We start from the raw sequence: 24,679 nt of genomic DNA, 5'->3' as shown, positions 1-24,679 counted from the left end.
ATTGGAACGCCAGAAGGTTTATTGATGGGTTGCACAATGCTTCATGGGCCCTTTTTGCCACCTCATGGCCTCTACCGCCCGAGGCAGCTTCTTCCTTACCCCCAAGAGTAGGGCTGGCTAACCCAAGAGGGCCAAAGGAAGCGCCCCCCAAGGTTGAACGAGATGCTGTTCTGACACACTCACAGGTTCGTCTCTTCCTTAAGGCACTTGGTGCCAAATCCAGGGTCGCCGAGCAGAGCGTCCAGGACCCGGGACGAATCCTGATCCCCGGGTGGTGAGTCGTCACTGTGAGGAGGAATGAAATAAAGGTGGTCTTCAATATTTATCCCACTGGGTTGGTGGAAGGCAGCCGTGGGAGACGGATCAGGGACCCACTCGGTTGCTTTCGAGCACTAGCCATTGGGTATGAGTCCATGAATGGCAGTAGGGTTCAGGGGTTAAAGCCGTGGTGAGAATCACAGAGCCCATGCCCCTCTTAGAATTCCCCTCCAATTCTAGCCGCCCCCCTCCCCAGAAATTAGCTGGGAAAAAAAGAAGTTATTATTTCAAGTCACAAGCCGTATTTTATTTGTTTATTGATGTCTTGATTCGTTGATTTATTAGGAAAGCTGATCAGAGTCATGGAACGGACAAGGACTTCTACCAAGGGCTGGAACATCCCAGAGCATACCTGAAAAAGGTGAGCTGGGGCCCGTACATCCAGGGATCGAGACGCAAGGGTGGATACTTGCCGAATGGGGGAACGATCAAGCTGAAGAGGAGGGCGATGCAAACAAAAATGGCCGGAAGCACAATCTGGGGGAGAAAAACAAGAAGAGACCACCACGGGCATCTGACAGAGATCTGCTCCTCTCTGTTTCCCAAAAACCCATTTTAAACGCATGGAAGAGGACAACACCACCATACCTGAGCAAAGAACCCCCTTCTGCTCCGCGTGGCGTACAGGAATCTCTTCGTAAAAAGCGCACGGAGTTGCTGTACTGTCAGGTCCCAGCCTGTCAACCGGTGAGAAGCTGGCCCACTGCCTCCACCACCACGGAGGAGATCTGTCTCCTTTGCTTCTTCCGCTGTTGGAAGAGGGAAGAAAGATCACCAGATGTGGGTCTGCAAGACTCAGAGACAGACTGGCAGCATGACTCGAAACATGCAGGGGAGGAGGTATACGGCTCAGAGAGTGTGGCCTCATCAGAGGGCAAAATGGAAAGCTTGGCCTACCTCACAGGGTTGCAAGGATAAATTTTTTGGGAGGACAGGGAGGAGAATTGTGTAACATCCCTTTAATGCAATGGCCAGACAGTTGGTGGTTAGTTACACAAGTGTAAATGTAATGGTGTAAACTGCAGCAGTGAATTGTCCCTAGTTAATGAGTCAATGCTCGTGCCACTAGTTCATGAGTCACTACTCATGCCAATAATTTAGTGAGTCGCTGTTCATGCCACTAGTTAATGAGTCAATGCTCATGCCACTAGTTAATGAGTCACTACTCATGCCAATAATTAGTGAGTCGCTGTTCATGCCACTAATTAAAGAATCACTGTTCATGCCATTAGTTAGCGAATCACTGTTCATGCCACTAGTTAATGAGTCAATGCTTGTGCCACTAGATAATGAGTCACTTCTCTGCCCCTGGTTGTGCACCAGTCACAACCAGTAGCAACTAATAACTAATAACCAACTAATAGCAATTCACAGCTAAAATTTACAGCATATGAAAGTGGTATCATTGACAAAGAGTATTCTGACTGCTGAAAAAAAGGAACAATAAAAAAATAATTCCAGAAAGAGATAAAATGATCTAGTATAACAGAATACCATACTAAGGTTGAATCTTGCAGTACTGGGTTTAGTTAATGGTCTATGTTTAACTCCATTTCTTTTATACTTTATTTGATACACATTTGCTGCTTTTCCCGTTGACAAGAGGAACAAGGGCTGCCCACCCTGAGGAAGACGGAACTGAAATGTAATTTATAAGGTGATCAGATGTAGTTAGACTTCCCTCCTGCTCCCTTTTCAGGTGGGGGTGTAGAAAAAGAGGCGGCTTTCAAAAATTTAGAATTTGCATAGGAGGGATGCGAATATTGGTACATGGTGATGGGTACAAAAGGTCATTCCCCCTTCAACAGCTTTACCTTTCTTACGTCCTTTGACTGCATGCAAAGAGGGAAGTGGAAAGAAAAAGAGAAGGGAGAGAAAAGGGTTAAGGTTGCCCCACAGACATTCTAGCTTTAACCTGTTGCGGTGTAGAATTCCTTAGAAACATGCCAGGAGGCATATTAAGATGCGAGGTATCAGGGAACCATTTATTAATGCCAGCAAGGAAATCAATACTGTCGGGCCCCTATATCTACAGGATCAGGATCTGCGATTTCACTGATCCGCAGTCTGAAAATAATGAAAATATTAAAAGAAAAAGAAAAAGAAATGTATTTTCAGGATGTGTTTATTAGAGCTGGCCACTAGCGGGAGATAGAGACCATGCTATGTATCCTGGTTTTTGAAGAATACATAGCATAGTGTCTGGCTCACCCTAGTGGCCAGTCCTGGTAATGCATGAGAAATTTTTTTTTTCTGGAAAGTATTGTCATGCTATGTATGCTGTGCGTTATTATCCGTGGAAAAATTCAGATCATAGCGAACGCTATTTTAATAGCAAACTTTATATACTGCACTGCCTCTGGCTTCGAGTGGCCAGTTCTGGTAATGACATAGTAGAAATATATGTCTCTATTGAACTCTATACATTGCATGGTCTCTGGCTTCCTCTAGTGGTCAATTCTGTTAACTTCAATGTATTCTCAAAGATTTTCACAGTCAGGATCTGATGGTTGTTGTAGGTTTTTCAGGCTGTTGGGAACACATTAAAACAGCCCAAAAACCCTACAACAACCATCTATTAACTTCAGCTTTAAAAATCCATATTTCTAGGGTTTAAAAAAAATGTTTTTAATAATTTCAACGCGTGGATAAGTGAAACAGTGGATACTGATGTCACAGATAAGAGGATCTTACTGGACCTCAGAAGCTACAATGAGGAATCTCCTCACTGGAGCATTTATACCTCTAAAGTTTTATACAATGGCAGCTTTCTGAATTCACAGCCCAGGTTTCCAAACAGTGAGCGAAGGGATGACAGAGGACAGGATGAACAGAAGGAAATCTGGCTTTTAGGAGACCTCAAACAAAGGAGAAATAAGGCTTGCTTGATCTTCCATGTGATCGCCCTTCAAGTATTTGAAGACGGCTCTCGTTCAAGATGTTTCGTCATGACATAAAAATGACTCCCCTTGAAAGCCAGAGTAGAGAGTTGTAAACAAAATCATACCTCTTTGTTCTACTATCCTTTACTTACCTGGTTCGGCATCGGCTACCTCCACCTCCTCACCCAGTGTCCGGAGGGTGTATGCAGAAGCTGGAGTTGACGTCCTCAGAGTCGGTGGAGAGCCTGTTGGAGGGAAAGAGTAATTAACCCCTAGACACCAGCTCCTACCCACTGCTTCTGGAGGAGTCCACCAGCATTTCTGGGAGGGGGCTAGGAAAAGGTGAAAGGCAGCAGGAAAAGAGGAAGACCCCAATGTGAGATGGACTGGCTCCATAAAGGAAACCATGACTTTTGAGTTTGCACGAGCAAGCCGGGCTGTTCAAGGCAGGATATTTTGGTGGTTACTTATTCATCAGGTTGCCACAAGTCAAAGGTGACATGATAGCATAGATAAATAACATTATATGTTTAAAGAGTGAAGACATTTCTAGTTTTAATCAAGGAGTGCCCACCTCTGATGCACTGTTAATCACGCCTTTCTCATACATACAAATGTTAGAAAAGTGGCCGTAGTCCTCTTAAAGTCAGTTAATTCAAAACGAGAGAGAGAGACCCAACAGGAAATACCTCAAGGGGCAAAGCGCCATTCTCCAGGGACCCAAGCTTTTCCCAACGCATCCATACCAGCATCAATTTACACCCCCCTGGTGTGATCCAGTACTGGTCATTTCCAGAGCAACAACCTGAGAATTACCTGGGGAATCTACACGGGTGTCCTCAGCCACCTTTAAGAAGATCTGGAGGGGAAAAATAAAAAGCAAGCTGAGTTCTCAATAACATAAAAACATTTTCGGCAACACGATCCGATTCTGATCTTCCCTCTTCTTTCTCCAAATCAGGAGCTGGCCACATGTCCCGCTCTGTTCAACACGAGGTAGACTTCATCTTGAATCCTGTGCTCCAGTTCTGGACACACCACTTGAAGAAGGATGTTGACTTGAAAGGTAGGCTTAGAGAGGAGGGACAGGATCTGTTCTCGATCATCCCTGAGTGCAGGACATGAAACAATGGGTGCAAGCAACAGAAAGCCAGGTTTTGGCTGAATATCGGGGGGGGGGACTTCTTAACTGTTAGAGCAGTACAACAATGGATTTCATGACTACAGGAGGTGGTGAGCAACCCAATACTGGAGGTGTTCAAGAGACAACTGGAACACCATCTCCCAGATCTGCTTCGACTTGGGTTACTGCATTGAGAAGGGGGTTGGACTGGATGGCCTTAGAGGCCCCTTCCAACTCCACTGTCCTATGATTCTAGAGTGGCCCTTAATGAGTTGCAGGGGATCCATAACCAAATTATCACCCAGTCTTGCTTCCAGACCAGCCATAAATGGAGACATGATTCCCAAACAGCACAGAGGTTAAAGGAGGGAAACCAGTGAAGGAAGAAATGGCACCACTGAACTCTTCCAAAGTTTACCTCTTCCAAGCTGGTGTCAGAAATACCGTATCCGGAGACCCCAAGTTCGTTCAGATGAGCGTCCAGTTCCCGGAACAGCCCCTCAAAGGCGCCATCTTTGGATCCACCATAGGGCAGGACGTAGAGCAGTTCTTGACCTATATCTTCCACCAGCCGAGAGCCAGGGGCCAGCTTTTGGATCAGAGACGTCAGCTGGGTCACGTCTGTAGAACAGCAGAAAGATTCCATGGAGCATGTTGTAGACCAGACAGCTAAGATGGTGGGGCTCAAAACCCTTCTGTTTTCTCTTCACCCAACTCAATTTGAATAGTCCTGATGTGAACCCTGAAGCTCTCCTTACCAACAGAGGTAGCCTCGCTGTTCTGTTCGCTCCCCAGCCCGGTGTCGCAGCTTATTTCTGAGTCGCTGTCAGCCTGATTGGGGTAGGAGAAAACAAGTGTTAAAGCTGGAACTAGAAGTGGTGATTCGGCCATCCCGGCGGTGTGGAATGGGCTCCTGGTTTTAGCCTGAACTTTAAAGGAGCAACTGAATGGGCTGAAACTCTTTGGAAGATGAAGTTCAGCACCATGGATAGTTCACATGGAAAGCCAGGCAGATGAAGCTCTCCACAGTGCTGAACTTTAGACTTCCAATGGTCTCAGTACCACGGACAGCTCATTGGAAAGCCGTGGCCAGAAATGAAGACGCTGAGCTGTATCCACCAATCAGCTTTGCTTATGTTCGGACTGGAATCCAGAGGGGTTTACCATTCCCTCAGCGTCAAAGTCACCAACCCAGAGAGTCTGGATTGGGCCACTGAACTGAGAGAGAGTCCTAAGAATCATATCAACACCACTGCTTCCTCTCTCTGGGTAGGGTAAATCAGGGAAAATTGAAATGGGGCATGGAATCACGTAAAGCCATGTGGTTGGGACATGAGATATCCAGGTTCAAGTCCAAACTGAAGGATGAACCCTCTTGCATGTCTTTCAACCAACCACTTTTTTCTCAGAAATGTCTACCTCCCAGTGTCGTTGTGATAAAAAGGAAGACAGCCATGCGCCAACCTGAGTCCCTCTGAGGAAAGGCAGGATGATACGCAAGAAATTTGTGGGAAAGGCTTAAAAAGCCATTTAATCAGCTGTTCCTGCTGTCCTTATTATTGCTTGATAAATGCAATGTTTTATTATTATACAATATATGCAAATATTGTACATTAGAGATGAAGAATGGCCAAACAAAAAGACTAGCTAATATTAGTTTTTGGACTTTGCGTTATTACTTCTTGAGCCAGAGAGAACCTCATTCTGGATTTTCAATGTCACAGCCATGGGGCTGGGAGGGAGATTTGGGTGTGAATTCCATCTCGGTTGCAGAGATCCTTAGAAAAAAAACAGATCCTATATACAGAAAATTAATAATGAGGGATAAGGGCATTGGTCTGGGATTTGAGAGATCCCTCCATGGTGTTATGGACATCATGGGATCCGGTCACTTTCTCCCTTTCTGACCCACCTCACAGGGTTGTGGTTAGAGACAAGATAACTCTGGATCCTTGGGGGGGGGGATGAGCTAAGAGGTCTACATGGCCAAGAAATAACCAAGAGCTCTCCATGTTTATCTTCCTCCTCGTACCTTTCTGTTCGTAGAATTGACGCCATTCGGAGCAGGCCTGCCCGCCTCCCGCTTCACCAGGGTCAGGTAGTAGCCGGTGCCCAGCTTGGTCTTCAGGAAGAGGGAAGAGCCGCAGCAACAGAGCCGGCCCTGGGAGATGATGGCCACTCGGTCGCCGAGCAGATCGGCCTCCTCCATGTAGTGGGTGGAGAGGATGACCGTCCGACCTGGCGGAGCCAAAGAAGAGACACACACAGAGAGAGAGAGCAGCTGAACAAGCAGTGTGGAATCCCAGAATTCCCTCCCTAAGCTATACATTCCTTGGCTTTCCGTGAAATAATCCATGGAGTCTCCAAATCCTGCAAGGTAGGGGTTGCCTTCTATTTGGCACTGGTTAAGGCTACTCTCCTCTGTCTGGTTCCTTAAGAAGGATGCCGGCAAACTGGAGCACATTCTGAGGAGGGCAAGGAGGAGGATGATCAGGGGGGCTGGAAAGCAAGCCCTAGAAGGAGGAAAGATGGAAAGAACTGGACCTGTTTAGCCTTGAGAAAAGAAAATGGAGGGGAGAGAGGAGAACATTCTTCAAAGACTTGAAAGGACGTTCTACAGAGGAGAGGCAGGATCCATTCTCCATCATCCCAGAGTGCAGGACATGTCATAAGGGGCTCAAGCAACAGGAAGCCAGAATTTCGTTGAATATCAAGAAAATTTTCCTAACTGTTAGAGACGTACAGCAATGGAATGACACTGGAGACATTCAACAGAAATGTAGACCACCATCTGGCGAATATCCTTTGATTTGGATTCCTGCCTTTAGCAGGAGGTGAGAATCAATGGCCTTACAGGCCCCTTCCAACTTCTATGACTCTCTAGAAGTTCAGATCTTAGCACCACTTCCTACCATTTCTTGTGGTCTTCTCGAGTCCTGGCCGGTGAAGACTGAGTCTTCACGACTGAGGCGCCCCCTTATCTGGAACGGTTCCCCAAGAACACAGATTGAGCTGATTTCCAGTTGACAGCCAGGACGGTTTCATTTAAATAGATTTTCCTCTGTGCACACGGCACTCACTTGCTAGAGCGCGATTCAGTTTTCAATTCAAATCCAAATTACCACTGAATGGAAAACGGGCTCATTTTCACATTTCCTACCTGGTCGGTATTTCAGGAGAAGCTCCCAGATGCCTCGGCGAGAGTAAGGGTCGACCCCGGCTGTGGGCTCGTCCAGAATCACCACCTTGGAGCCCCCCACAAAGGCAATGGCCACCGAGAGCTTGCGTTGCATGCCACCTAGACCATAAAGAAAGAAGAAGGACAAAGGAAAACACAGTTTGAAAAGGCGTTTTCACCCTGGTTTTAATTTGGAGGAACAAAGAGGCAGAACTGCTGGAGAACTCTACGGAGCCAAAGGTTGGGAGTTCGATTCCCCCACGGGGCGTCCTTGACAAGGGCTGGACTGGATGATCTCGACGGCCCCTTCCAGCTGTTCTGAGATTACCATATGATCTTTTTGATTCATTTTATAAAATCAAGCAAAGGAGCCTATCATTTTTTTTAAGCCCTGGAAAGTCGGAAAGGAGAAATGGCTGTTTCCTCTATATTTCACATTCTGCATTTAAAGATTTTACACAGGGTCAGTACAATCCCAGGAAGATCTCAGGGTGGGATCCTGTTCTGGCTGAATTAGGCCCTTTTGAAAAAAGGCCCCTAAAGGACATCACCACCCCATTGCGTGAGTTTCTCCCGATGTTTCAAATGACTCACCCGAGAGGTTCTTCGTCGGATCCCGTCGCTTGTGGGGCAGACCCACGTCTTGTATAATCTGCTCCATCTCGTCTTGGACTTCCTGCTCGGAGAGACCCTTCAAACGTCCATAAAACCATATGTGTTCCTCAACTGTAAGGCTAAAGCAAATGGGAAAAGGCAGGGTTGGATTAATTCCAATGCTAACGATGTCTTGGGGCAAACACCATCAAAATCTGATGACGTTGCTGGAAGTCTAAGCTCGCTGCTGCCTTCTCTGCCCCATAAGTGTCCTGCCCCCTTTTGTTTCTTCTCTTTTCCACACCATTACCTGCAGCTTCCCCCCAACCAAAAAATATCCTTACATGTCAAAGAGAACATTGTGTTGCGGGCACATTCCCAATGTCTTCCGGATGATGTCCATTTCAGAACAGATGTCCCTTCCCATGAGATAGGCTGTTCCCGAGCTTGGAGGCAGGAGGCCTGTCAAAATTGACCTAAGATCAAAAGTTGGTAGGCGGAACAAAGGGAGGTAGAAATGGGGTAGAGTGGGGAGGAAATAAGCAAATCAAGCCATTTTCTATGACATGAGCAACAACCTCTAGAAGCGAGAGAAGTGTCAATAAAGACCAACACCCTGAAGATAATGAAGCATATAGGACAGACTGTGAACTTTGATGGGTGTTGGAAGAAATTTCAGAATTTGTAGACTATAGACCCTAGACGTCTCCCATTCTGATGGCTTGAGCCAAAACACACACACACACACACACACACACACACACAAATGTGTCGCTACAGATGATTTTCAGCTGCCTGTAATAATTTTCAGCTGAAAAATAATGGCTTCTTCTTGACATGATGAAGATGGAGGAAATGGCTCAGTGGGGCTAAGTTCCATGGGAGATGCAAGGTGTTATGGGACCTCTCACTAAATCACCAGACCCATAATACCTTGCAGCTCTCATGCCACTTAGTCCCATTCAGCGACTTCCTCCATCTTGTCCAAGAAAAGCCATTATTTCTCAGCTGAAAATGATTTCAGGCACCCACAGGAACTGGGGTTCTGTTCTGTTGTGGGGTTCTGTTTTTGTTTTCTGCTAAATGCCCCCCAATGTATTTTAATACTGTATTTTTAATTATGTAAGCTGCCTTGGGTCCCTTTTAAGGAGAAAGTTCAGACAGACAGATAATTTGGGGAACTGTAGTCGAAGTCCATAAACCTCATGTCTACCAAGTGCTTTGTCCTTCATTTCACGAACCTCTCTTTCTTCCACCCCGAATCTTCATCTAACGCCCCCGTTCCATGCTGGGATCAGTAAACATGAATCACAACCTCCCTGCTTTTCTTTCTGCCCCGGACTCACATCGTGGTGGTCTTGCCAGCCCCATTGTGGCCCAGAAAGGAAGTGATCTGGCCTTCGTAGAAGTCCAGACTTAGACCATTGATGGCAATTTTGCGGCTGCTGTGGTAGATCTTCACCAGATTGCGGATGGAGACGCCCACCTTCAGGTGAGCCGGTGGCTCCTCCACCAGAGCTGAGGGAGGAAGGGAAGAAAACAGGGCGGTGGTTCAGATGGACCATTCTGCATCTGTATTTTTGATTCTTCTTCTTCTTTATTGAGATAACGCTTCCAGCGTGTGGGATGGTTTCCAGAGCAGAAGGGAACAAGCTGCGATCACAGTAAACCCACCATTTTCGCTGCTCAAGAGTTTTTCATGAGCTTCTAAGGCAGGAAAAGAAAGGAAATTCCGAGGCTGGAATCTTATCAGGCATTTATGCCACATGAAGTGTTAATTGTGGAAACGGCAGTGGCGAGTTACAGTAGGAACCTCATATCCACGGGATCAGCATCCGTGGACTCACATATATGATCTATTAAAAATATTAAAGGAAAAATCCTAGAAATGTATATTTCTAAGATAAAGTCTCCAGAATGGGCCACTAGAGGGAGACAGAGACAATGTACAGTCGTGCCTTGTTTAACGATTACCTCGTTAAACAATGAAACCGCTTGATGATGAGGTTTTTGCGATCGCTTTTGCGATCGCTAAACGATGTTCTAATAGGAAAAATTCGCTTCACGATGATCGGTTCCCTGCTTCGGGAACCGATTTTTCACTAGACGATGATTTTCAAACAGCTGATCAGCAGCTCTAAAATGGCCACCCGCTGTGTAAAATGGCTCCCCGCTGTGCTTTAGGATGGATTCCTCGCTATACAGGCACTGGAAAATGGCCGCCCTATGGAGGATCTTCACTGGACGCTGAGGTATTTAGCCCATTGGAATGCAGTGAAGGGTTTTCAATGCGTTTCAGTGGGTTTTTTAAATTCGCATGACGACGATTTCGTTTAACAGTGATTTCGCTGGAATGGATTAATGTCGTCAAGCGAGGCACCACTGTATAGTTTTTCAGCATCCATGGGAGGGGGGGCTTTGAATAGATCCTCCGCCGATATGGGGGGGACCGTACCACTGGACCACAAATTAAGGAGGGCTGGTGGCACCCCGAATCCGTGCCAGTCCACCAGGATTCCAGCTGATATGCAAGACAAAAAGTGGAGAAGGGAGAGAGGTGGTGGAAGGTTAAATATTTTCCCAGTAACCCATCCTAGGTGCTTGGCAATGGACAGACGGTGGAACACCTACCTCTCAAAAGAAAAGATAAAAATTAAAATGGAGGAGTTTGCTAATGAAGGAACAGAGGCTCTATTTCTATTCCCTCAGGATCACTGAATTTCTGTTAGTATCCAACAAGGTGGGGGGGATCTATAATGGGGTGAAGACAAGTCGGGAAAAGTGTAAAGTTACCTTCAGTGGAGTGAAGCGTATTCGTGGGAATAGGGTGTGGATAACCATCTTTAGAAGATTCTCCAAACCAGTAGGTCTTTAGGAGGGGAAAATTCCAAGGTTTAGGAATGCCGTACTGGCCTAGGAGAGGAGGAAAGAGAAAGAAACCAGTTAGGCTGCTAGGTTGACCTTATGGGTCCATTCTGACCCATCAGTGAGAATCAAGATGACATCCTATAATTTATAAACTATGTTGTTGTTGTTTAGTTGTTAAGTCGTGTCCGACTCTTCGTGACCCCATGGACCAGAGCACACCAGGCCCTCCTGTCTTCCATGGCCTCCCGGAGTTTGGTACCAAATTCATGTTGGAAGCTTCGATGACCCTGTCCAACCATCTCGTCCTCTGTCATCCCCTTCTCCTCTTGCCCTCACACTTTCCCAACATCGTTCGATCAAACCACTTGTAGTTTAATTATTCTCTTCTCCCCTTCCGTATATTGGTAGATGGAGATTATCACGCCTAACCCACCTTGCGATGGGATGTAGTGGTATTGCAAGATGTAGGTTCTCGCTGTAATGGAGAATGATGAAACCCACTGGTGGTTTGGGTCAATCTCTCTCTCTCTCTGAGCCTGACATATGTCACAGGGTGATCGTGAAGACAAAGCATGAAGGACGAGAGCCAAGTCATGCCAACTTGAACTCATGGGAGGATTAGAAGAACCGCCGCCAATCAACCAATGCATACAAATCGCGACGGATCCAATGTCCAGCTTCTACGGACTCAAAGGGAGATCTTCGGAGGGAATTGGGGCAAATTTCTGGCCGCTTTTACCTGGGAAGACGGCTTCGATGTACCACGTGGCCAGCCCGTAAAGGAAGGCGTCCAAGAGCAGCAACCCGCCGGAGGTGGCAAACGTGTAGCGGTCGCCTTCCACGGGGCTGGCGTTCACGTTGTGCCACTGAAGGCCGACCCCTTGCTCCTCGTAGAGGGAGAAGTACTCGCACCCAAAGCCAAAGGCCACAGGGGACAGAAGGCTCTGGATGGAAAAGAAGGTGGGGGAGAAGGGCGTCAGACGATCATGACATTTCTAGTGGGGTAGAAAAGAAAGTTAAGGCCCTCTCAAGAAATAAGTATCTGCTGGTACCAGATGGGGAATGGGCTGCACGAGGGAGCCTCTGTGGGGCTCTTACAGAGGAAAAAGGTGGCCTAGAAATATAATTAATTAATTAATTAATTAATTAATTAATTAAACCATTGTTGCCCCCTGCCTCTCTCCTTCGAAAGGACCCAAGGCAGGTCACGTCAGTCAAAGACAAATCTTTTAAAGCTGAAAAACAACAGAAATGGAAACTCGTCCATTTCAAGCCGGGGCCACCATTCCTTTCACGAGGCCCGGATCCAGGACAGGATCCGAGCTGGAGAGGAGCTATTTTGCCATCAAAGCGTTGCGCAAATTCTTTGCAACGTGCCAGAGGGAATTTTGGATTCTCTTCCTTGGGGGCCAGTGCGAAAACCAGCCCTTTCGAAAAAGGGTCCACTGGGCACCGAGATGGCGGAGAAGAATGTCTTCCTCATCGCTGGGCAGCTGGTTGGGCTCAATTTTTGTAGATAAAAGTCAAACCATCTATCAAGGTGAGAACACGCCGGTCAGACTTTGCTCTCTCTCCCCCCCCCCCGATCTTACTGTTCTGGCCTGCGGGGGGGGGCAGGGAGGAAAACAAGCAGCGGGGAGGGGCAGCCTCCCTGCGTGGGGGACCCTGAGACCCATCCTCACCACAAACAGCCGGAGGGGGAATGTGATGTGGTCCCGCCAAGCCACACAGAGGACGTAGGGCAAGTAGAAGGAGAAGTAGATGATGCCTCCACAAGCTGATGCCAGGTTGGCTCGCGAGAAGAAGGTGCTGATGAGGAAGCACTGGGAGATGGTGGCCACGGCAAACGTGGCTAAGAAGAGGAAGACCACGGCCGGGTCGCTATAGGGAAGGATGTCTCCGACCTGAGTGGGAAAATGAGATTGCATTTCAGGACCTTGGTAAAAAATAAGCTGGTGGCCTGGACGGACTGGATCCTAGCTCAGCACAGCACCTGAATGGGCCAGGGCAACGTACGAGGGACTCATGGTTTGGGAAACGACTCCAAATTCCAGGCACGGGGATCCCCGTGTCCTCGACTAGCCTATAACAAAGATTCAAAAGACATTCGCAAGCAAATCATTCCTGAAGATGGAGCCACCGCAGTTAAAAGCAGGAGCAGAAATCTGATCAGGTATCTGTTTCTCCAGACGTTAAATTCCCAGGAAGAAGAATAAAATAAAATGAAAAGTTGTTTATAACTCAATCTTTCACGTGGTTTCCCCTGCAGTATCCTCTCCCTGTCTCTGTAGACGTATTTATTCCACCATATATGTGATTTTGAGTTTTAAAGAAACAAACACGTTCCTAGACCTCAAGGTCGGGATGGTAGGCTCCAGAGGATACGGCTGATTCAGTTTGGGATTTTGTCAGGGTCTGGTGCACAGCATGGGCTTGAAGCCAGGATCAATTCCATCTTGTGGTTGCATCCAGATTTTGATCCCAGGCCAGTCACAAAAGCAAGGCCAGTGAGAATCCCAAGAATAACTCACCTTAAGGATAAGCACCAGCAAAGCCGCGCTCATAAGAAAGGGGATGAAGCTGCTCAGGAACCAGCTGAGCCACAAGGTGGCGCTGCTGAGCCCCATAATCTTCATGGTCTCCTTGAGGCGGGCTTCCTTCTCGTGGACCACCCCCTTGATGATCATCGCCACGGAGTAGATCCACGCCAGGATCATGAAGAGAGGCAAGGAGCGGTTCAAGACACGCAGGAATCTAGGACCAGGAGAGAGAACCCAAAAAAATATCAGTCCAAGCACCACAGCACAAAGGAGTTTGTGAGGATGTAACTACACCCTTGACCCATAGGAGGCGACCCTGCTTGAGGGCACCTCACGAGAAGACAGGACTGGAGATGATGTAGGAGGAGACAAAGACTAAATATGAGAGGCAGTGGTTCTCTAAACCAGTGGTCCCCAACCTTGGGCCTCCAGATGTTCTTGGACTTCAACTCCCAGAAATCCTTGCCAGAAGAGGTGGTGGTGTAGGCTTCTGGGAATTGTAGTCCAAGAACATCTGGAGGCCCAAGGTTGGGGACCACTGCTCTAAACCCAATGTTGTGTCTCCAGATGTTCTTGGACTACAATTCCCAGAAGCCTTCACGACCAGTGGTGTTATCCAGGATTTCTGAGCGTTGCAGGCCAAGAACATCTGGGGACCCAAGGTGAGGAGCCACTGCTCTAAAGGAAATCACAGCTTTGAGGGATCAAGACCTAAGCAGGACTCTTCACGATGGACGTTCCAGATAGGACCTTCCATAAAGTTGTCGTACGTCAGAAGACATCATCGCTTTGCCCAAGACTTCAAGGACTTAGAAACTAGCAGCAACTTACACATCATCAACATAGCACGGGTAAGGCATCTGTTGGATGTAAATCCCGGTGCGATGCTGCGGAGTCGGCGTCCCGGTAAGAACTCGCACTACAGCTTGCTCGACGAGATCCTGAATGTAGACAAAACCGCCCCAGACGTACCGCAAATCACTGAAGGGGTCAGCGGCCGGTCCCGGATCCCAAAACCTGAGGAGAGGCACCACAGAGGAAACAGGGTGAGGGCATATGAGACGTCGCAGGTGCAAATCCTGAACGACAAAGAGATGCCGCTTAAAGAGGAGCTGCGGGAAAGTTCTCCAGGAAGCTGAAGAGAACCTCAAAAGGCCACCTTACCTGTCCTTGATCTTATTGGTACGAGTGACGTCGTCCACGTCCATCCGGATTTTGAACCGAACATGGGGAGGCAGGTCAGGCTCCCGATCGGTCTGGTTGTCCGGCAGGAGGAACACAACCCCGGCCCAAAACTGCCGATCCTCCAGCAACTCCAGGGCCCGCCCGATGAGCTGATCTTCTGAAGCCACCGCCTCAATCTTGTTCAGAGACACGCACTAGGGGAGGAGATGTCCGAGTCAGCCTTGCCCGTTCGGGGGACTCCGTAGCCCCGAGAGGGGCGTGCACCAACCGAGACACCACCCCTCAAGGCGCACCTCAATGAACTGGGACAGAGTGCTGATGAACCAGTCCACGTCGGAGTAAGCCTGGCGCCAAGCATAGCCTTTCCCATCGCTCGTGGGCGCCAAGAAGGTCCGCAAGGTGGAGACGTTCCAGAAGGTTCCCTGCAGCTGCTGCTCTAGGAACTGGGCCACGCCAGGAGTTGCCAGCAGGTTCTGTAGGGATTTTCAAAAAGACACCAGACATTTCTGTTTTCATTCACGAACCTGAACATGCAACTTGCCAATTGACCTAGTTACATAAAGTTCTCATATTTCTAGCATTTTTAAAAAAACTTCACTTACTTTTTAACAATACAGTAGGATTCCCCCATATCTGTGGGGGATCAGTTCCAACCACCACCACCCCGTGGATACTGAAAAAGGCAGATGATAGCAAACACTATTTTGATTTTAAAAATGCTATAAATAACATGGTCTCTGGCTCCCTCTAGTGGCCAGTTCTGGTAATGACATATCTAGTGAATCCTATACACAGCATGGTCTCTGGCTCCTCTAGTGGCCAGTTCTAGTAATTACACCATGAATATATATTTATCTAGCATCCACTATTTATAGTATGGTGTCTGATGGCAGTGGTCAGTTCTGGTAACTTCATCACTAAATGTATATATATATGGAGGATTTTTCTTTTGATATTTTAAATATTTTCATATTGTGGATTAGTGAATCAGCAAATACTGGTCCCGTGGATAAAGGGATCCAATTGGACTGTAAGCTGCTACCAATCATAGAATTTTGGAGAAAGGGCAAACAAAGCAAAACATATTTCAAAGCTGTTCATTTATTGTTTTGGTTCATACCATGCCTTTCTCTCAAGACCAGGGTGAAAGGCAGCTCCCAATATGATAAAAATCAAATGTCAATTAAAACAGATAAATACAAGTACAAACGGGGGGGGGGGGGGAGAGGGACCTAAATCTGATTGTACTTCTCCAATAAAGGACAACCATAGAGGTTTTTCCTTGTGTTGACTTGTATTAGAAATTTAATTAAAAGTTGTAACACTTTTAAAAATTTATGTTTCATTAAAATTCTTTTTATTAATTTTTTAAAAATATTGTTTTCATAAAATTTTTTAACAAAAACAATCGTATTAGAATTAATTAGAACTTTCATTGAAATTCAATTAAAATTATTTTTATTTAAAAATTGAATAAAACCATTTTTTCACTTAAAAATATTTAAAAATATCAATTACCATATTTTTCTGGGTATAAGACTATATTTTTTTCTAAAATCTTTAGACTAAAAAATTGAGGGTCGTCTTATACACGGAAGTAAGCTGAGGAGAGAACAAAAACAAGTGGCGGAGAAAGCAGGGATCAAAGCCATCCTGCATTGCTTTGATCCTTTTCCCCCTACACTTGCTAATCCCCACTTAGATTTCTTATTTTAGGATTAGAAAAGTGGGGGGGTGCATTTTATACATGGGGGTGTCTTATACACAGAAAAATAGGGTAATTAAAAGACTCTGCAACACCAATCTGTTTCAATACCCCTTCTCAGAAGCAAGGAAATTCCTGAATTTACAACTCGTCCCATCTTTATTCTCTTTCTCCACTGATCTTGTCTCGCCACCCCCAAGTGTACGGGATACAAAGGGCAGGAGGCACAAACCTGGATTGCTCCCAGTTCTCGACTGGTGTTCATGAAGGTGTAAATCTGGGGTCCCACTTCTTCCCAAGCCCCCCTGACGTCACGTAAGACAGCCAAGTTCTGAAATGTTCGGTTTACCTGCAAACAAAGGAATGGATCTGCTCAGAGACAATGGTCTTCAGATTAAGGGTTACATTTAGTGGAACGTGAGAGGTGGAACCATCGCCGGTTAAAAGTCTCAATGGGAAGCCCATGAACAGGTCCTGAAACAATGGTTCCCAATCTTGCTCCCCAGATGTTCTTGGCTGACAACTTCCCAGAAGCCTCCACCATCAGCTGTGCCGGCCAGGATTTCTCGAAGTTCTAGTCCAAGAACGTCTACCCTACCCAAGGGTCTAGATCTCTGCTTCCCAACCTTGGGTTTCCTTATGTTCTTGGATCACAACTCCCAGAAATCTTGGCCCACACAGCTAGCGGAAAAATCTCCTGACAGTTGCAGTGCCAGAACATCTGGAGACCCAAGGTTAGATTTCGCCAGAATAACAGGGGTAATTTCTTTCTCTCCGATGAACAAGATCAATGACATCAAAGTCCTCAAGTGGAGGGACATCTTTTCAACAGTGGGCAAGGCGAAAGTCAAAGGATGGCACTCGCCCCATCAAAACAGGTCACTTCTGGAAGATCAGTCTCAGAAAGTTTTACCTCTGCCATTACTTTCTGCGTGGCCGGCGTGAGAGGGGCGTATAAGATTTTGCCAACAAACAGGGGCATAATCCCCCTCCACAAGATGCGCGAGAACGGATTTGATTCCAGGTTCCTCACCAAGTCCTTGCAGAAGGGGCCTGAGGAATGAAAACAAGAGATAGTCAACAGAACCCCCCCCCCTCGCACAAAGGAAATGTGCCAGGCAGTCTAGTGTAGTGGTTAGAGGGTCAAACTTGGGGAAATTGTTTAGAATCTGATGATAGAATCATGAAGATGGAAGAGACCTCCAAGGCCATCAAGTCCAACCTGCTGCTCAACACAAGAATCCAAATCTAAGTAGATCCGATAGTTGTTTTTAATTTTTATGCTTCTCCCCCCCATACACCTTTATGACCAAGTCTATACGATTTTAGGACCCCCTCAATTGTACTCAAAACGTATCTCCCTCTTTAAAATGGCTGCCCGCACAACTCACTGGTGGCGTTATCCAGGGAGACCGTCTTGGGCTCCGAGTCGTTCTGGTTGAGGAAGCTTTTGATGTCGTGATCCTCGTACCAGTTCAAGGAAGGGACCTTGACCCCTCCCCCTTCCGGGTGGCCGCACACCAGGCGGGACGCCGTTTCGAACGCTCGCAAGACGGTTGCGTTGGTTGCCTGCCCGGATAAAACCTGGAGGGCTTCCCGGAATTCCACAAAACTGGCCATAGAGGAGACCTAGGGTGAGATAAAAAAGAAGAGGAAGGAAAAGAACATGCGTCTTCATCCAGAACCTTGACCCGTCCTTCCCCCATGAGTTGAAAACCCACTTTTGTACACCTGTTGCATTCATGATGTGTAAATGTCTTACTGCATCCATAAGGTACCTTGACATTTAGCCCAGGCGTGTCCGACTCTAGGGCGCGGTGCTGATCCCTGTCTCTAAGCCATAGAGCCAGCGTTTGTCCGTAGACAATTTCCATGGTCACGTGGCCAGTGCAACTAGACACGGAATGCTGTGACATTCTCACCGAGGTAGTACCTATTTATACTCGCATTTTTATACGCTTTCGAACTGCTAGGTTGGCAGGAGCTGGGACAAGCGACGGGAGCTCACTCCATCACGTGAATTCAATCTTACGATGGTGAGTCTTCTGACCTTGCAGCACAGAGGCGTCTGCGGTTTAACCATCCATAGAGGGTGCCTATTTCTTATTTGGTCTCTTGCTCCTCCTTTCATCCAAGCTTCACAATCCAACACCCGCTCGGCCCCACAAGAGCCAGCCAGAAAAGAGCCGAAACGGCCAACGACAGTGGTTCCCAACCTTGGGGCCCCCAAAGGTTCTTAGACTAACCTTCCCAGAAGCCTTCACCTGTACCGGCCAGGATTTCTGGGAGTGATAGTCCAAGAACACTCGGGGACCCACAGGACGGGCAATATACAAATACAGTTTTTGTCCAACTGTGTGCTGGACTCTGAGGACAGTATTTCCAAGACAGGGTGCTGCAAAACTTTATTGAGCTTTTTTGTATGGCTGTCGTAACCACGTCTGGACATCCCGGGATCTAAGGGGCCTTAGGCATGGTTGCAAATAAGTCACAACGACATTGTGTATGGGATAAAGAGACCCTTAGGATGCCGTCTGTTACCTCCATAGCGAGCGATTCCACACCCCGGAGGAAAACCCAGAGAGATTCCACAGCCTTGATGAAGTCAAATGATCCGGACGTGAACCGTTCCTTTTGACAGGAATGGAAGGAGGAGGAAGAAAAAAACAAACGCTTGTTTAGCTTTTTAAATGCCGTACGGCGCAGGAAATTTAAGAAGGGCTGGCCTTGCCTGTGAGCCCTCCTGCCTCTGCCTCCCCTTAGGAGCTGGGGTTATCCAAGCTCCTCAGATTTTCAGAGGGGCGAACAATTTTTAACATCCAGAGCCAGTTAGGGGAGTGGCAAAATCCCCTAAAATCAAACCCTTCTGTGTTGCGGGGGGAGGAAAAGGTGGGGGGGCAACATTTTGTTTGAATTCAGGGTGGGTAAAACATAGCTCCTTTCTTTACAGTAAGACCCTTGTATCCATGGGGGATGAATTCAAGACCTTGTGGATGTTGATAACCGTGGATAATAGCAAACCCTATACATGGCATGGTCTCTGGCTCCCTCTAGTGTCCAGTTCTGGTAACAACACCATGGAAATACATATTCTTGATTTTTTTCCCCTCATTTTAATATGTTTAATATTTTCAGACTCCAGATAAGTGAAACCACAAATCCCAATCTTGTAGATACAGAGATCCCACAGGATTCCCATAGGGGTAAAATTGCTACAAAGGGGGAGGGGGAGAAGAGTCAGTAATAATAAGTTGGGTGCAGGAGAATCGGGCTTCCTGGCTCTTCCGCTGGGGCTGGAAATTGGAGAGGGATCGACTCTTGAGTCCATGTGCCACCCATGTTGAGCTCACTGAGAGGGGTCAGTGTCTTTGGCAGGACCAAACCAAGGAGTGCATGCAATGTTGGTGATCCTCGTGCCCCAAAATCGAGATCCCACAGAAGCATGGGTCACATCCAGGCCAACGATCACACCGTTCTCGTCCTCCACTTACCGTAAATACTTTGACCCAGTCCACTTGGGAGAGGAAACTCCGTTCCAGTGCCTGGAGGGTGGATTCCGGCAGAGAGCACATCGCCTGCTGGAGGTGCTCGGCGGACCTGGCGTCCTTCACCACCAGAAATTCGGAAAAGACGGACGGGCTGCAGACGATCTGCTTCAACGGCTGGCCGGCACGGGAGAACTGGGAGAGGAGAAATAACGACGTTTCCGGGGCCAAGATGGGATTTTGAACCCAGGTCTCCCGAGTCCAGTACACCACACTGGTGCCCTCAAGATTCTCATCATCTCAAACCTGCCCCCCCCGAACCTTTACTCACCACACGGAGGTCAAGGTGGGCGCCCAGAAGTTCATCCACCAAGGCGGGCGGAAGGGAGGTATTCGTCCGGAGGAACTGAGAGAAAGTCTCGTCGTTTTTTAGGTAGGCCTTAACCTGCAAGCCTGGAGGAAGTAGAATGAGACACACACACACACACACACACCCCAAATCCTGAGATTCCTACACCAAAGAGGAGGGAAGCAAGAAGACCATTTGGAGCGAGCCAAAATTTGGTGATCCCAACCGAGTCCCACAACCCACGGTGAGTCCCGAAGGACGACCTCACTGAGGGTGTCTACGTGACATGGTTATTGGGAAAGCCTTAAGCTGTGACGTTTACCAACCTGCAGAATGTCAGACAAGTCCTTAGGGACCTCTCTTAAAGTTTACAGAAACGCCCACAAGAGCTCTCATCGAGGAATCTACTATCCCTCAGCAAACGATAAATCGCAAGATCTTGTAAAGACAGATCTCTGGGTGCTAAACCAGTATGAACCCACTTCACCCTGCAGTGAACAGCAAAACCCCCTTATCTGCTGGATCAGTATCCACTGATTCACTTATGCGCAGTCAGAAAATATTAAAAATATTAAAAGAGAAATAATTAAATTATGACATTGCCAGAACTGGCCCCTAGAGGGAGGCTTTACTAGTAAAACATAGCCTTTACTATTAAAACAGTGTTTCACATTTTTCAACATTGGGGAGGGGGGGGTTGGAAGCAATCTTCGCAAGACCCACGGTGGCTCTCAATATATTAATTTCTCCTTATATAGGCTTCCTCTCCAGCAGTGTGAAACCCTATATAAGGATAAAAGCAGGATGGAGAGGAGATAAATAAATAAATAGACACAGTTGGACCCTCACACCCACAGGATCGATATCTGTAGTTTCACTTATCTGCAGTCTGAAAATATTAAAAATATTAAAAGAAAAAAAAACTAGAAATATGTATTTTCCCAATGTATATACCAGAAATGGCCACTAGAGGGAGCAAGAGACCATGCTATGTATTCTTCAACAAGAGAATACACAAGCATGGCCTCTGGTTCCCTCTAGTGGCCAGTTCTGGTAAGTACCTGGTGGAAATATATATTTCTGGATTTTTTTCTCTTTTGCCTTGCTATGCCTAACATCCACTATTCTTCACACTTTTCATATTTGCAGGGAGGCTTGGATCCAATACACTGAGAGCAGAGGAGCCCTACTGTACATAAGGTGTCATGGCTGTAGCCTGGAGAATTAGGGAATGTTGCAGACCCATCATTTTTAGATTTTTCTGATAAAGAGCAGCAAAATGTTCAGGCCCCATGGCAAATGCCGCCAGGCAGCATTCATTTCTGGAGGGGATTCAAACCTGATTCTCACCCGAACGTGGATCGCTTTGGTTGCTATGCTGGAATAAGACGGCCGAGAGTTGAGAGAAGCTGCTTCGGATCTGTGTGTCGTTCAAGCGATGGAGCACCTTCCGAGCATCGGCCAAGAGACGGGAGAGGCTACGAAGGGGAGGAAATAAGAGAAGTGATCGCTCAATTACCCCCCCAAACATATGTGAACCCACAAAATCCATCAAGCCGGTTCACAGCCAACGGTGACACTTAACCCCAAAACAACATTCCTTTTGAAATATAATTTCAGCAAAAGAGCTGCAGGCAAATCAGGAGGCCTAGAAAAACAGGAATGTGTGGATTTTTAAAAAACTTGAGCACCCTCCAGTAGCCTGAACTTGGGGAACCATAATGGGGGAATAAATAGGGTTTTCTTTTTAAGGATCTGGGTTTTTTTCCCCCTCACCAAGCAGCCTAGGAAATAACACAGGACATTTCTCTAGAATTTATGCATAGAAGCACATACCCCTCTCATGCTCAGAGGAGACTTGAAATTAGAAATACAATTTTTTTTTAAAAAAAAAAAATTACACCTGTATTACACAAAGCAAGGAAGAAATCACATCTTAAGTGGCTCACATGGAATTGTTGAAATTGTCCACAATGCCTGGGGTCTCTCCAGCCGTCGGGTACCGAAAACAGGTGTTGTTGATGTGGCAGAAGAGAGACTGAATCCAGGGGAGAGTCCCAGCCGATGGGAGGGCCTTGTTCGAAAAATGACCTGGATGGGAGAAAAGTGGAAATCGGAGGGGATGGGGAGGGGGAGGGGGCTGACTCTTGAGACCAGGGGCCACCCAAGTCCTCCTCTGTTGAGGGGATTATGGCCTTTGGTGGGACCCAACCAAGGAGCGCTTAGGACGTGTAAGCATCCTCTTACACTTAAATGGGATCCAGCATTAAATGGCACGGCTCAATCTGTGCTCCCAATCACATCACACACACCCTTCCAACTGACCCCATAAACCCTGCCCTGGGGTCTGGATAAGCCCCTTAATTTTGGATGCCCATTTTTAAAAACCACACTTCAATGCTCGTTCTACTGGGTTTTTATTACTGGCTCTTACAGGTTTCCACTAGAACACGCTCCGTGTCTCTCTGGCCACCCTTAGGAGCTGTTCCCCCAGGAACAGGATTGGGCCCTCCAGCTGCAAAACAGATGTTTGCTCTGGATTTCACCTATATATATACACATCGCCAAGGGTTTGAGTTATTTATCTGTACTGGTTCCAAGTCTCTAGCCAGAAAAGGCCTGGATGCGAATTTTCGGTTACCAAAAAAAGGGGGGGTTTGATCTGGTTGTAAGACCTGCCATGGCCAGGCTGGCAGGGGATAATGGGTTTTATAGTCTGACACATACAAAGAGCATCACTCTTCTGGCACAATTAGACGTCTCTTACCTAGAAATAAAGCTTTTTTTTAAAAAAAACTTACATTCATGTTGTTCAAATGGCGGGTTTGACCGACGCACAGACACAAGGATGAAAAATAAGAAAAGAGGCCACAGGACTTCAACAATCAGTTGTAACTGGAAAGCAAAAGAAACATTTAATGGCTTTTTAAAGGAGAAGAAGGAGCCAGGGATGTAACCGCTACAGCTTTTAGAGTCTAATATACCCACTCCGGGTTTTGGTCCAAACTGCAAAGGTGCAGAAACCCGGGAGGGATTCCCTGCACCCCTGGAAAATCAGTGCCAGTGAACAAAAGAAACTAACTCAACACGATGTTTGGAGCCACTCACTGTCTGTCGACGGCGGTAGGTGAAGTTTTTCCATAGCAGCAACGCCAGCTGGATTCCAAAGCCCATCATGCACGGGGGTGGGGGTGGTGTCCTTGCCCCACAAAGGATCCTCTTTTACTGGCTGTGCATCGGGTCACCTTAAATGCAAAGAGATAGTGTTCATATTCATTTATTTTTATTACACCGTTGGTTGCGGACTGAGCGGGGACAAACAGATGCCATTAAAAGTTGTGAAATTCATCCAGAAAGACTCTTCAAAGGAACCTGTTTGAGAAGCACATCAAGTTCTTCCTGGGATAAATTCACATCGAAGCCAAACATTTGCCCAGAAAGTTTTAAAAAGTGGAAGCAAGATCACATCACTCCAAGAATCTCACTAAAATGACTCAAGTACCCTGTTTTGAGCACACATCGTGAGAAGGCAAGAGTCACAGGAAAAGAAAGCAAGGAAAAGCAGAGGGCCGTAGGGACAGAGGAGGACCAAATGTGAGATGGCTCAGTTCCATAAAAGAAACCACGACTTTTGAGTTTGTAGGACCTGAGCCGGGAAGTTATCGAGCGGACTTTTTGGAGGTCCCTGCTGCCTACGGTCTCTGTTAAGTCGGAAGAATCTGGATCGCACGTAAATAGCAACACACAGCCCGTTCAGAAACTTAATTTCAAGTCCTGTCCACAGTACAGGCTTGGCTTTTTTTTCAGTTCGCAAAACAAGTTCTCCTGCATCACAGATTCCAACATTGAAATCCTACGCCTTCGACTTAGGTGAACACTTTGAGAGAGAAAAACACACACATATTTTATTATGTGAGCTTTGGATTCAAGAGAACAAATCTTTTCTTTCTTCCCACTCCGAGTTAAGCTACTTTTCTGTTGTTTTATCCTGCTTAACTTTTTTTTTTTACCCACATGGGTGGGTTTTGCTGTTCTTTTGGAAGTGTGAGAAGAGGAGAATGCCTAGCCTGATGTATTCATTTAGATCTAGATAACATCTGTGGTCCGACTGCCTTGAAGAGCAAGTATTAACAACACAGTTGTTAAAAGGCGTTGATTGGGGAAGAAAAAGGAGAAACAGATTTTCTGTGATCTTCTACAGATCACAGAATATCACTTTGCAACTCCAAAACCCATAATCCCCAGCCACTGGGCTCCTTGGAGGGCACAAGGTCAAGGGAGCCTGGTTGACTGGCATCATCAGATGGAACTAGGGGATCAGCATTCAATGCCCTCATTGTTGGGTTTAATTAGCCCGCCCTTTGGCTAAAGGGGAACGAAGGATTTCCGAAGCTGGAGAGACCGATATTAAGTCGTTTCCCTGGAGGAGGGAGCCTAATAATCTCCTTAAGG

The 24,679-nt window shown here is 46.9% G+C and overlaps 1 protein-coding gene across 1 annotated transcript in view; it reads right to left on the bottom strand.

The window, feature by feature from the left end:
• LOC110090586 (phospholipid-transporting ATPase ABCA1) overlaps positions 1–24,679 on the bottom strand; it is a 45,407-nt gene that overhangs the window by 18,497 nt on the left and 2,231 nt on the right. Inside the window, exons 2-31 of the mRNA XM_078378841.1 lie at positions 23,336–23,472; positions 23,029–23,122; positions 22,177–22,318; positions 21,584–21,705; positions 20,210–20,331; positions 19,885–20,073; positions 18,935–19,024; positions 17,785–18,022; positions 17,307–17,446; positions 16,626–16,742; positions 14,982–15,161; positions 14,668–14,882; positions 14,335–14,520; positions 13,495–13,717; positions 12,646–12,867; positions 11,703–11,907; positions 10,889–11,008; positions 9,442–9,613; positions 8,440–8,571; positions 8,096–8,235; positions 7,484–7,621; positions 6,356–6,561; positions 5,082–5,154; positions 4,742–4,944; positions 4,017–4,059; positions 3,353–3,445; positions 2,133–2,150; positions 907–1,067; positions 671–795; positions 184–285 (exon numbers count right to left, since the gene is read on the bottom strand). Of these exons, the coding sequence (XP_078234967.1) occupies positions 184–285; positions 671–795; positions 907–1,067; positions 2,133–2,150; positions 3,353–3,445; positions 4,017–4,059; positions 4,742–4,944; positions 5,082–5,154; positions 6,356–6,561; positions 7,484–7,621; positions 8,096–8,235; positions 8,440–8,571; positions 9,442–9,613; positions 10,889–11,008; positions 11,703–11,907; positions 12,646–12,867; positions 13,495–13,717; positions 14,335–14,520; positions 14,668–14,882; positions 14,982–15,161; positions 16,626–16,742; positions 17,307–17,446; positions 17,785–18,022; positions 18,935–19,024; positions 19,885–20,073; positions 20,210–20,331; positions 21,584–21,705; positions 22,177–22,318; positions 23,029–23,122; positions 23,336–23,404 (4,280 nt within the window). The 5' untranslated portion in view covers positions 23,405–23,472. The remainder of the gene's footprint in view (positions 1–183; positions 286–670; positions 796–906; positions 1,068–2,132; positions 2,151–3,352; positions 3,446–4,016; positions 4,060–4,741; positions 4,945–5,081; positions 5,155–6,355; positions 6,562–7,483; positions 7,622–8,095; positions 8,236–8,439; positions 8,572–9,441; positions 9,614–10,888; positions 11,009–11,702; positions 11,908–12,645; positions 12,868–13,494; positions 13,718–14,334; positions 14,521–14,667; positions 14,883–14,981; positions 15,162–16,625; positions 16,743–17,306; positions 17,447–17,784; positions 18,023–18,934; positions 19,025–19,884; positions 20,074–20,209; positions 20,332–21,583; positions 21,706–22,176; positions 22,319–23,028; positions 23,123–23,335; positions 23,473–24,679) is intronic.

Source organism: Pogona vitticeps, chromosome 7 (genome assembly GCF_051106095.1).
Source record: "Pogona vitticeps strain Pit_001003342236 chromosome 7, PviZW2.1, whole genome shotgun sequence".
NCBI classification, from domain to species: Eukaryota; Metazoa; Chordata; class Lepidosauria; order Squamata; family Agamidae; genus Pogona; species Pogona vitticeps.
The sequence above is the reverse complement of the archived record's forward strand: the minus strand, read 5'-3'. Positions and strand labels throughout refer to the sequence as shown.